The 13,183-nt window shown below is 40.7% G+C and overlaps 1 protein-coding gene across 1 annotated transcript in view; it reads left to right on the top strand.

The window, feature by feature from the left end:
* The window catches only part of TNFRSF21 (TNF receptor superfamily member 21), a 399,350-nt gene that overhangs the window by 304,045 nt on the left and 82,122 nt on the right, over positions 1 to 13,183 (top strand). The window contains exon 5 of the mRNA XM_044062736.1: positions 12,798 to 13,008. Coding sequence (XP_043918671.1) covers positions 12,798 to 13,008 — 211 coding nt within the window. The remainder of the gene's footprint in view (positions 1 to 12,797; positions 13,009 to 13,183) is intronic.

The raw sequence follows: 13,183 nt of genomic DNA, 5'->3' as shown, positions 1-13,183 counted from the left end.
CTTTACCACAATATTTTCCCTTGACTCCAACATTTTAAGTGGCATCTTAAATAAAAATTGGGCACTAATCAATGACGATGCATCAGTGAGAAACAAACTCTGGCCTAAACAGAGAATAACATGTAGAAGAGGTTTTAATATTAAATCCATTTTAGAGAGAAATAATAGACCCTATATTCCAAGTAAAGGCATGAGGAAATGTGGTAGCTTGGTAGCTGCCCCTATTGTAGGCACATGTGTGTAACAACATTATTTAACATTTCAAATGTGCGTTATATAACACAAAAGGAGTCCTATACTTGACTAAATGCCAATGTTGCGACTGTTTTTCTGTAGGGAAAGCATAGTGACATTTTAAGAACTGGATATATGAACATCAGTATAGTATTAACAAGGAAAATATTAACAATGCCTTAGCTAAGCATGTGTTGGAAGAACCTGGCCATTATTTTTACTATTTGGTCATTGAACAAGCAGATGTGCATGCCAGAAGAGGACCTTGGGCATTAAAACTTGAGGAAAGAGAACACCTCTGACAGCTGAAACTAAATGCACATTCTTTTCCAGGTTTAAATGACCACTGTTTTTTAAAGTGTATTTTAAATTTAAAATACCTAGTAAGGTGAACAAAGGTTAAGGTTACTACTGGAAAATAAGTTCATATTTTCAATATGTGCTATACTCCTAAATTTTGACATTTAAAATACTTGAGCACAAAATTAAATGCATGTAAGATGTACACACTTTTATGTTTTGAATGTTAAGAATTTTTGAAAAAATGGGAGGTACTTGGTGATGTCATAATTAATTTGTTTATTTAATGCTTGATTAATGAAATTTTAAGATGTCTAAAGAAGTTCAATATTTTATGTGGACAAAAGCGCTCACAATAAATTTTAACTTGGATTTAGTAAGCTGGACTGTTAATCAGTGAGTTGGAATAACCTTCTTGAGGTAGTTTTGTGTTGGTTTCATCTTTTCCGAATTTGTGTCGTTTAGGTTATATGTTACTTGTATATTACTTATATCAAGCAGGATATCCAGAGGAAATGTCCATTGACAGTGGAGTCCTGAAAATAGAAACCTCCAAAAATAAGTAATACAGTTAAAGTAAGAAAATAACCATTTGTGCAACTATTTGTGAAGGTAAAATTTTGCAAAGTAAAAGTGCAGTAATAAGAACTGCAAGATGTCATGAAAATACCACAACTTCACACCACAAATACACATGAATAAGCACATGTTGAAAAAACAGATACATGTACAGTATTGGGTATATAATAAAATTGCTGAAGTTTCTTATCTGATAGTAAATTTTTTTGTAGCTGCAGTAAAAGTGTACAGGAATGTTTTTAACTAGTCATTAGTCACACGAGAGCTCCTAGGATGGGAGTGATGCACTGCTGTAAATATATTGGTACTAATAGTGTAATTAGATGATTACACACAGTAGTTAACTGGGTGTTAAATGCAGAGATTTAGGTGTTATCTTGTCTGCATGCCCAGTTTTCTGAGAGACTAAGTTCAAGTGACAACTTGAAAAGTTTCTTGTCTGTAGTACTTTTCTTCTCAAGTTTTCTGCTGGAACTGGGAAACTATCTCCATAATTGAGGGATTCAGGGATGGAGACACTGTTACTGACTGACTGCTGTTTTATTCTAAGGGAATGGTCCTCAAAAGATAGAGCCAATAAATGACACTTGGTGAATATAACCATGTCTGTAGTGTAACTGACTAAAATAAAGGCAGTGAGTAAGTCTGAGCCAGTGCAATGTGTGCAAAGATGAGTAGTATTGTGCTATTGTGCATTGTTGCAGTGTCATGACACAAATCTGGAAATATTGTTGTAAGGCTTCTCAAGTTTGAAATAATGGAGGAAGTAGCAGTGACTAGGTGAGATGAGTATGCAGCTGAGGGAAGCAGTTAGGAGGATGTCCTTCAAGGATGCATCTGCAGTCCTAACATATGGGTTGTCCTGCCTCAGGCAGCCCTTCGGTCGGCCGGATTCCAAAGCCTGGGTCCGGCCTCGGCTGATGTCGCACTTCACCCGACGTCATAGCTGCTGTGTATTGGGTATAAAGGCATCAGCCGACGCCATTTTCCTCAGTCTTTCTTGCCGCGTGGTGCCCGAAGCAGAAGCTGTTCGCAAGTGCCGGTCGGTCAGATCCAGAGATTTCTACTACCGAAGACTTCTAAAAAGCTAAGTACCCCGTTGGGGACTCTTTCTTGCCTCAGCCGATGTCAGAAAAAGTAAATAGTTGTTTAACTTGTGGGAAACAAATACCTCATAAGGATTTCCACTCTTACTGCCTTCCTTGCTTAGGCCCAGACCACGACGTATCAGCTTGTCTAGCCTGTGCTTCCTTCAACCGACGGACACTTAGACGTCGGTCGGAGTTTGCAGAGGAGTTTTTTGGTCCCGCTTTTGCTTACAAAATGCCGTCGGAGACTCCGACTTCACAATTAGCTAAAAAGCTTAAGGAAAAGGACCGACACTCGCGGTCCGCGGTTTCGGCTGAAACCACGGGTAAGCCAACCGCGAGTGTCTCGGTTTTGGCTGAAACCGAGTCCTCGGTTCTTCCTTCGGCCGAAAGCATGCCTCCGATAGCCGAGGCCTCACAGAGCATGGCTGAATCTGCTACTGAAATTTCCCCTGCTGTAGCAGGCACCCAGGACTTATCAGATACTATTCCTTTAGACATATCTACTCCTGCATGTGGAGCTGCTAGGCCCCCTGCATCTATGTCTATCAAGGCTTTTTCTAGGGCTAAAGCAGCTAAATCTTCTAAGGCCTTGCCTGCTAAAACCCCCTCACACAGGCCTACCTTTAGTTCCCAAATGCTCAGCCTAGCTGAGGATCTCATTTCATTGATCAGGGGATCCCAACCTCACCCAGACAGGGCCTCTCAACCCCCTCCAGAGAAGAGGCCTAGAACTGAGCCCCCGGACCCTGTTTCTACAGACTATTCCTCGGATGACTCAGAAAACTCAGACCCTCCAGAAGGCCCATATTCTCCTTATGAGGATTCCAATGCAGAAGACTCCATTCCTTCTGCCTCTCCTCCTGAAGAATTTTCTTTTGGGGAAACCTTACATGCTATGAGAGAGCATTTTCAATGGCAGGGCCAGGATTTTTCAGATTCAAGGAAAAGGCTAAGGACCTTTTTACATTTACCACAGCATAGGCCTTTAGCCATTCCTCCAGTACTAACAGTTGTTGATGATGCATACAATGATGCCTGTACTGCCCCTGACTCTCTCCCTCCGGCCCCTGCCAAGCCCGACAGATATTACAGGGTCCCGGACACACACTTCCACTTGTATAAGGCTCCTATTGCAGATCCTGAAACCATTTCACAGGGCCCCAAAGCTGTAGCAGCTGCCTCTGCCAAAAAACCCCTCCCCTCTGAAAGAGAATCTAGAGCATTAGAGAGATGGGGTAAAAAAGTTTATACTTCTGCTACTCTTTCGGCCAGGGGCTTAAACTGTCAATTTCACATGATTCAGTATCAGGAATTTTTGTTAGACCAGCTAAATAAAAAACTGTCCTCTCCTGAACCTATAGACCGTAAGTCCCTTCAGGATTTGGTACATAACACTCAGCAGGTCAGTAATCATTCCTTAAAATGTGGCTATGATGCACTGGAGGCTTCCTTTAGATCAGCTATGACTGGAACAGTGATTAGAAGGCATGCCTGGTTAAAAGAGCAATCCTTACCAGACCATGTTAAGTCAAAGCTCCTAGATGCTCCTATGGAGAAACAAAGTTTGTTTGGCTCCCCTGCACAGCAAGTGCTAAAGAAGGTGGAAGAAAAAGCAAAATCTGTCCAAACAGTCAAGGATTTCTTACAGGTCCAACCTCCGAGGTTTAGTAGAAATTGGCCTTCGAAGAATTGGTCCTTTCCAGACACCTCCAGAGCACAGAGAGGCAGAAATAGGCGCCCAAGAGGCAGAGGTCAATCCAGAGGTGCCTACAGGGGACGTCAGTGGCAGCCTAACAACCAGAGAAGTACTGCCACAGATTCAGCTATAACCACTTCCACAGGACAGACACAATGACTTGGCTCTCAGAACAACTGGAAGCACCCTTGGGCGGAAAGCTAGCCTTATTTTCCGTTAACTGGCATTACATTACAGGAGACAAATGGATTTTACAGACAATAGACAAAGGCTACAGGTTTCACTTCCACACTCTACCAAAAAAGAGAGGAATGCCAAACCTACCACCAAACCAAAAAACAAACGCTCTAAGACAAATCAACCACCTACTAAGGATGAGAGCTATAGAAAAGGTACCGCCTCTGGAACAAGGACAAGGATTTTACTCCAGACTTTTTCTGGTACCAAGGAAAGAAAATCAATGGAGGCCTATTCTCGACCTGTCCGCTCTGAACACATATCTCATTGTTCCAAAATTCAAAATGCTGACCCTACAGCAACTTCTTCCCATGCTGGGCAAGAAGTCTTGGCTGGTGACTCTAGATCTCAAGGAGGCATACCTGCACGTCCCTATACGACCAGATTGCAGAAGATACCTCAGATTTCTTGCAGGATCAGAGCATTATCAATTCTCAGCATTGCCCTTTGGCTTATCTACTGCGCCCAGAGTATTCACGAAATGCCTGGCATCAGTAATTGCTCATTGCAGGCTTCAGGGAATTCAGATTTACCCATACCTGGACGGCTGCCTAATACAAGTGGACAACAAGACCAAATTAACAAAAGATTTGGAAAAGGTTATACAACTGCTACAAGCCCTGGGATACACAGTCAACATGAAAAAGTCAAGGCTGGTACCATCCCAAAGGATAGCATTCTTGGGTGCAGAACTGGACACATCAAATCAGATGGCATTTCTCACAGAAGAAAAACAAAAGCAACTACCACTCTACTTCATGGCATTAACAATACAGACCCAGCTTACAGCAAGGAAAGTCCTGCAAGCCCTGGGTTACATGGCATCCTGCATAATATTGATTCCACATGCCAGGCTGCATATGAGAAAGTTGCAATGGTACCTAAGGAATGTATGGTCTCAACACAAGCACAGTCTAGAAGCCCAGATTCCAATAATTCCATGCCTGAAGCAAGAATTCCTGTGGTGGGCTCAGGCCTGTCAGTTAAACAGAGGACTGCCTTTCCACAAACCTCATCCAAGCCAGACCATCACCACGGACGCCTCAGACCTAGGCTGGGGGGCACACATGGTGGACAAGTGTATACAAGGCCTATGGACACAAGACCAGCTGAATCTACACATAAATCAAAAGGAGATGCTGGCAGTGAAACATGCAATCCAGACATTCTGACCTTTTCTTCAACAGGGTCACTTGCTGATAAGGACGGACAACACCACAGTCATGTGGTATATCAACAAACAGGGAGGTACACACTCATATCCTCTATGCCGGATGGCAATGGACCTGTGGAACGTGGCCCTGAACCTCAACATTCAACTCCAGGCCAAATTTGTGCCAGGAAAAGAAAATTCACTAGCAGACACCTTAAGCAGAACTACCACGGATGCTCACGAATGGATGCTGCATCCAGACATCTTCAAAACCATTACAAAGAAATGGGGACTACCAGAAATAGACCTGTTCGCATCCCCACACAACCACCAATTGAGGAAATTCTGCACAAGGACATACCACCCACTTGCTTGGAAGGTGGACTCCTATCCTTCAGTTGGGAAAACCTGACAGCATATGCATTCCTACCTCTTCCTTTGATGCACAAAGTCCTACTGAAGATCAAAGAGGATCACCCAAGGATAATCCTGATAGCTCCAGACTGGCCGAGGCAGCATTGGTACCCGCTACTGAGGAGTATGTCTCGGACACACGCATGGCCTCTACCTCTATGTCCTTTACTTCTAACACAGAACAACTACAAGATCCTACATCCAAACTTGAAAACACTACAGCTAGCTGCTTGGAATATTACATAAAGCAAAATAACCCAGATTTATCTCAGAGGGTTAAAGACATTATCCTGGAGGCTCGCAGACCCTCCACAAGGAAGACTTATTCAGCCAAATGGAAAAGATACCTCATTTGGAGTGCAGCAAAAGGAGAAAATGTATCATTAGCAAACATGGCTAACATCCTGGAATACTTAGCAGAACTTTTCCACAATGGCCTGTCTTACTCCTCCATTAAGATTCATGCATCAGCAATTTCAGCAGAATACAACATGGATCCTCCAGTCTTCTCTCATCCTGTACTCAGGCAGTTTCTGAGAGGAATTAAAAATGTAAAGCCTCCAAGGAAGCCACCTTTGCCTACATGGGACCTTAACTTTGTGCTGGAAAAGTTAACACTTCCCCTTTGAACCAGCAGCAACAGCAGAATTACAATTCTTATCTTGGAAAACTGCTTTCCTGCTTGCAATCACTTCAGCAAGAAGGGTTTCGGAATTACAGGCATTAATGGCAGTACAGCCCTTCCTTATCTTCCATCAGGATAGAGTGTCCTTGAGAACTAACCCTACTTTTATGCCAGAAGTGGTCTCCAGAGTATCATTGAACCAAGCAATTCACTTACCAACATTCTTCCCCAACCCACAGAACAGGGGGGAAAGACTACTACATACCTTGGATGTGCACAGGCAATTACGCTACTATCTGGACAGAACTAAGACCAACAGAAAAAGTGACCAGCTTCTGGTAGCATATGCAACAGGAATGCAAGGAAAAGCAATTTCAAAACAGACAATCTCAAAATGGATAGGAAATTGCATTAGATTTTGCTACTCTTTTCATGGAAAGACAACTCCAGAAAACATCAGACCTCACTCCACAAGGGCTACAGCCACTACTACAGCTTTCCTATGAGGAGTGGCTACCAAAGACATTTTAGAGGCTGCTACTTGGAGCTCCGTGCATACATTTGCCAAGCATTATAATCTTCCTTTATACTCCAGATCCCGAGCAGGTTTTGCAACTGCTGTTTTGCAAGGGATCTTAACTACACCTTCATTATCTTAGTACCTCCTCCCCCAGTTTGGCTATGGTATTCTACCCATATGTTAGGACTGCAGATGCATCCTTGAAGGACATAGTACAGTTTTGTACCTACCATAAATGTAGATGTCCGAGAGGTATGCATCTGCAGTCAGGATTACCCCCTCCTTCGCCTCTGTGGTACTCCTAGGGTATTTACCCATCTTGTAGCTAGCTGGGGGAATCTATTATGGTGTATTTGTTTGTATATATGTATATACTTTCTTATATTGTTTGCTCTCTACTGTTTGGGATCATTTGCATTTATCCAAATTTAGCCTTCCTAGAGGGCACCTGGCATCTGGGGCAAGAAACACTGAGGAAAATGGCGTCGGCTGATGCCTTTATACCCAATACACAGCAGCTATGATGTCGGGTGAAGTGCGACATCAGCCGAGGCCGGACCCAGGCTTTGGAATCCGGCCGACCGAAGGGCTGCCTGAGGCAGGACAACCCATATGTTAGGACTGCAGATGCATATCTCTCGGACATCTACATTTATGGTAGGTACAAAACTGTACTTTTTGGTGCCTAAACTGGCATTCTCTATTAAAGTTTTAGTATTGCAGTGTTTCTCATTTTATTATGCTCTTACTAATTGCTCTTCTTTCTTGGAAGTAAAATTTTAATTGATTATCAATATGCACTGAGGGATCTTAACTTAGCCTACTCTATGATGGTTGAGTCAGGTGTTTTAATGGTTCATTTAGGTCCATTAACATTTGAGGCAGATGTTGGAGGTAGTGAGTCAAGGCAGTCAGAAATGGCAGCTATAATGATCTTGGGAAAGAAGAGTAAAGACTTGTTAATTTTTGATGCAGCAAGGTTGAGGCTTGGGAAGACTAGTCAATATTGTTAGGAATGGAATAATGCTTCTCGTGTTTTTTTTAACAGATTGTACCAGTTGAGTCAAAGGAGTCTTCATCTTATTAAACTAACTTGGATACTCTGCATTGAATAGTCATATCATTCATTTAAATGGTGAACAGCAGCAAGCTAAAATACTGAACCATTGCTTAGGTGTTTTCAAACCAGTAAGGAGCTGGAAGCACCATGATTCCATTTTGGCACATGTACTCCATTAGTTAGTCTGAGAACTACCTGAGGGAACAGAGAGTGAAGATATAACCTTCTAGGATTTCACCAGTCTGATATAAGAAACTAAAGATTTACAGAGGTCAAGAAGAATTACCAACACATTTCTTCTTGGTATAGACAACAAAATCTTATTCTGTAATTTTTACTCTGACATGTAATACATTGAATTTGCGCTATTATCTTTTATTGATACTTGTATCATATTGCATTTTTGCAAATATAATTGTTATATATTTGATGCATCTTTAACTTTGTTCAAACTGTGTTTAGGACAAAATATTTATCATTATCTTAATATACATTGTGATGTTTACTAAATGTGGAACTTTACTCTGTGAGCCTCCACTGAAAAAGTACTTGTGTCCCATCGGACTTTCCTGGTAATCAAATGTAAAATAAAATTACACCAGCAAGTGACCTTTGATCAGGTTGATCTCAAGTACAGTCTGCAAGATCAAGAAGTGCAGTGATTGTGCCTTGGCTGGTCCCGAGTCCAAGTTGTGTACTGAAAATACCAGTGTTTTAGATGATCAAGAAGGTGGTGGTGGATTAATTTTTGGAGAATTTTTGAATGGAATAAAAGGATAGCAGTTGGGCCACACTTGTTTTAGGATAACTGAGTAAATCAGCCATATGAAGATGGTACAATGTTTACTTTCTCCCAGTATGGTAGGACATTACCCTCTTTTTATAGAGTTGTTGATGAGGATAGCTAAGAAAGAACTAATAGCAAATGCTGCAATTTTTAAGCATTTTAATGTGTCTGTTATTATCATTTGATCCCAGTTATCACTGGGGATAATAGTTATCAACCATGGGATGGGTACGGCCAATCTTTTAACAAAATTATATAGGTTAATTCAAATATAAAAAGGGAAATTAGCTAGGCTTAAAATGGCCTATGAGGGCAGATGGCATAGTACATACCTATGAGAATGTCATTAATGCAGACAGTGTTTCTTGTAAAGGGAGGTTAAATGAATTATAGGGGTGAGCTGAAAGCATCAGAGTGTCTGATAGTTACTAAATGTAGTCATGAAGGCAGCTAACAAGTAAAGGTAATCTTGTGGAGGAGAAAGGTATTGTATTCAAAACCTGCATCTCTTTTACCTTTGTAGGTGTTGCTAACCCATAGATTGATTTATTGCCTGTGGCATTAAAGCATGTGGCATTAAAGCATTTTGATGTCTGAAAGTTCCACTCCTCCCTGTAGTCATGGAGCACCAGCAGTCACCTTTGGCCTTTCCTCCAATGGCTTTACTTTTCTCTTGCCATTTTGCTGCACTGGTTTCTTTGATGCCATTACCATTTTTAAAATGTTTACTTTTCTGACACCATTCTTTCAGCTGCTTCCCTAATACTGATAAGCACTTGACCTTCAAACACGATAAATGTGGGCACCAAAGTGCTATCTTCAGACATTGTAGAATGTTTTGGCTATGACTTTGGCAACTGCAGCATTGGTAGCCTGTTTTCTGTCACTAGCCCCATTGATTTCCACTTACTTGAAACCCTTTTTAGTGAAGGTTCGTGCATTGTCTCTTTGTTAGGTACTAAAATGACCCAAGTAATGCTGGAAGAACAGAAGGACCAATGTTAGCCATTTTTGCGAAACCTGGCTTTACAGAGCAAGCTTTTCCAATGTCAGCCTCCTTTCGTCAGGTACCATCTTTGCCTTTTCAAACTAGCACTTTCAAACTCAATGAACATTCCCAGCTTTCAAGGAGATCTGATGAATCTTCTCACAGTGAGTTATTTATGAGCTGCAAGAAGTGCTTGTGCAAATCATTAATGGTAGCTTGTCTTGAAATTCAGGTTCAAATATAGTATTTACTTATTTTTAAACATGTTAGAACAAATTACCATAACAGTAAATTAAGAGGCAAACATAGGCTTAAATCCTTGCTGAGGAATGGATAGTTTGTTGTAAACATTGCAGTAGGCCAGGAACAGGTGATCTTTTTGAGTAAATTAACAAGAGTGAAGATTTCTACCTTTGCAAAAAGTTTCAGTGCCAGGCAGACAGACTGCAGAGGAGATGCACAGGATGCTTGAATATTCACATTTTTTTAATTATTTATTGAGCTGTAGTTAATGATGAAAACATACTCAAGTTTACAGGAAATCTTGTTAGAATAGTCAAAACAATTTAAGGCTGTGGTATCCCTGATAAAGCTGCTATACTGGCCCATAGTGGAATGATATGTTAAGTGCCACTGTTCAGTAGTAGTGCCAGGGTTTACTTACCCCTGCAGTAGATTAAAATGCCAAGCGAAATGGATATGACTGCTGCTGGATACAGTCATGAATATGCAGTCTGCATTTGCAAAAACAGTCAGAAACCCATGATTTTTGCCACCTCCATATGTGCCAGCCTGACCCTCATATTAAAGACATACTAAGCTGCTCATCTTAATGATCCGCATTACCCATTTTGATCTGCATCATCTTTTTTCCTTGGTTTTTGGGAAATGTCTACTTTGAGCTGTGGGGATTGCTCAAATGCATTTCTTTGATTATTGTTCCCAGTAATGTTACAAGGCTATAGCTGTACCTTGATGTCAGCTCTTGACTCTTATGAACTGTGCCACTGTCTCTGGGAATGTCTACCATGTAAAGTAATTTCATGCTTTTGTTGCAGTAAAACAACTTTCCACAGAGTAAAAATTTGACATCTTACTTGGGAATGATCTTGACTATAAGTTTAAAATCAGGGGTATTTTACATCAAGTTACAAGTGAGGGAGTATTGTGAGGAAAGTTAAGTTTTTTTATATTAATTAATGTGTTGAGTGATTTGGCATGTTTTTATTGTTTGGCTAATGACGTCATTAATTTTGGCCAAAGTGTGTGTGACACAGAGGTTGGTATTACTGCCTTACAGTGCTTGTTTCTTCAGTTTTTGCAAATGACGTCAATGATTTTGCCCAAAGTGTATGGCACAGAAGTTGGTATTACTGCCTTTCAGTGCTTGGTTCTTCAGTTTTCGCAGCTGAGATGCCCACTGTACTGAGCCTGTATATCCTCCCCATGTCTGTGTGGGTTTTCACCATGTGCTTTCCTTCTATATCCCAAACGTGACAAAAGTGATACTGTTACTTGCAGATGTATATGCCAGGTGTGTGCGCGTGTACATGTGTCCCGTAATGAATCAGTCCCCATGAGACTTGTGTATTTATTTATTTTTTATCCTTTTATTGACTGGGTTAATCTCACTAGGCTAGTGTCCTCTTTTTCAGGAGAGACACGAGGTGGTATTTATATTACTAGGGGAAATTTGGCCAGAGCATTGGAGAACTTACCGACTCTTTGATAGGTGCCGTAGGATCTTTTACATCTACCTGATCTACCACCAACTCAAGCACATGGGTCCTTGGATTAGCATTTCATCCAATGGACAACACACTCCAGGAAAGCAACACCCTCTGTTATGCTGCACCACAGTGTCAGTAGTCAGTCTACCTGGTGTGAGAAAAGAATCCATAGCCTTTTGCACCAAAGGCAAGTGCGCTATGTGTTGCACCACATACACTTGACTTTCTGTGCCTTGCATCCACCGTTATAATCAACTTCTCCACAACCTTCTTTTGGATACGAGATTTTTTCATCCGTCTTGCTTTTCAGTATATAGAACTGTTTTTTTTTGTTTTTTTTTTCTGAATTGCTTTTGGCTGAATGTCTTAGTCCTATTGATGCATTTTTAAGTTTACTGCTTACAAAGATGTTGATGTAAGTTTTCAGTAGCAAGTTGACTAGTCAAGAATCCTTGGACTGCTTCTAGCTCTAGCTGCCATTGAAACAGCAGCTTGCAGTCCCAGTAGGGTAGGAGTGTTCATTCTGCACTCTGTATGGTAACATTGGAGAAGTAAGAAGGAAAACTGAAAAATGTATTCCTGGAGAGTGTAATTTTATTCATGATTTACATTTTTAACCTTTTGTGGAAGTCTTTGTTTTAAATGAAGTGAGTAACAGTCACAGCATACTTTGTCTCTTGTGTGCTTGAAAAAAATACAGTTTTCTCCTGAAGAATGTTGGCCTATCATTTGTCACTGCCAATTAGGAGGATGCTGCATTTAGTTTAAAAAAATAGTTAGCCATTCTTTACTGCCTGATGCATTTTTGTTTTACATTTTTCTGAAATAGAGGTTTGTTTTGCACATACTCTTTGTCTTGGATATATACATGATGCATTGTGTTGGCAGTGTGTGTGCGTGCTCGTGGGTTTATTTTTTTTTTCCATTCTGCAACAGAAGTCTACTGAAGTTGATAGTTTTGCATAATAAAAGCAGGAACAGCTTATGAATTCAACTTGCAGTGCTGCTGAATTGAACACCCACCAGCAAATATATATTCATGTTACAGCTCAGTGATGATTCTTTTACATTTAACCATAATTGGCTTACAGTTTTGATTTACTTACTGACTTAATCTTAAACATTCATTCAGTGAGTCAGCATGTCAGTTGCCTATTTTCTGCACCGATGATTTGCTGCAGCTAATGCAGAAATCTTAGACTGTTTAGATGGATGTTGTAATAGAGTGAAAATGTTTGTTAAATAACATTTGATATTGTACAAACTGTTCTGTTTGGTATCTGTATTGTAATTTGGAAGAATTACTAATCTTGTATGTGTAGCAGTTTTTCATTATGCATAATCATTAAGAACTTATGTGCATTACTCTTCCTTTCTCAACAGTGTAATGTTGATACATTGGCCCTTCCAGCAAACCACAGTCCAGGAGTCCCCAACTCCAACCCTCCTGGGCCTGCCACACTTGCGGTAGAATGCTCTCCGTTGGACAAAACAAAAGGATTTTTTGCTGATGAGTCTGAACCCCTTCTACGATCCGACTCAACATCTAGTGGCTCTTCTGCTCTCAGCAGAACTGGCTCATTTATTACCAAAGGTATTTTATTTGTCATGTTGTCTGTCTTTCTGTAGCAGTAATGTAGTGTCATTGCCAGTATCCTGTAAACAAATGGAGTTTTTTTTTTTTTTTTTTTTTTTTTAGTTTGTAAGACCTGTACTCATTCCATTGGGATGAATGTATGTAGAATTATTGGTGTATGCCAGTAGGAATT

This window comes from Protopterus annectens, chromosome 2.part1, assembly GCF_019279795.1.
Source record: "Protopterus annectens isolate FY-2018-M chromosome 2.part1, PAN1.0, whole genome shotgun sequence".
NCBI classification, from domain to species: domain Eukaryota; kingdom Metazoa; phylum Chordata; order Ceratodontiformes; family Protopteridae; genus Protopterus; species Protopterus annectens.
This window is presented reverse-complemented; position numbering and strand designations above follow the sequence as displayed.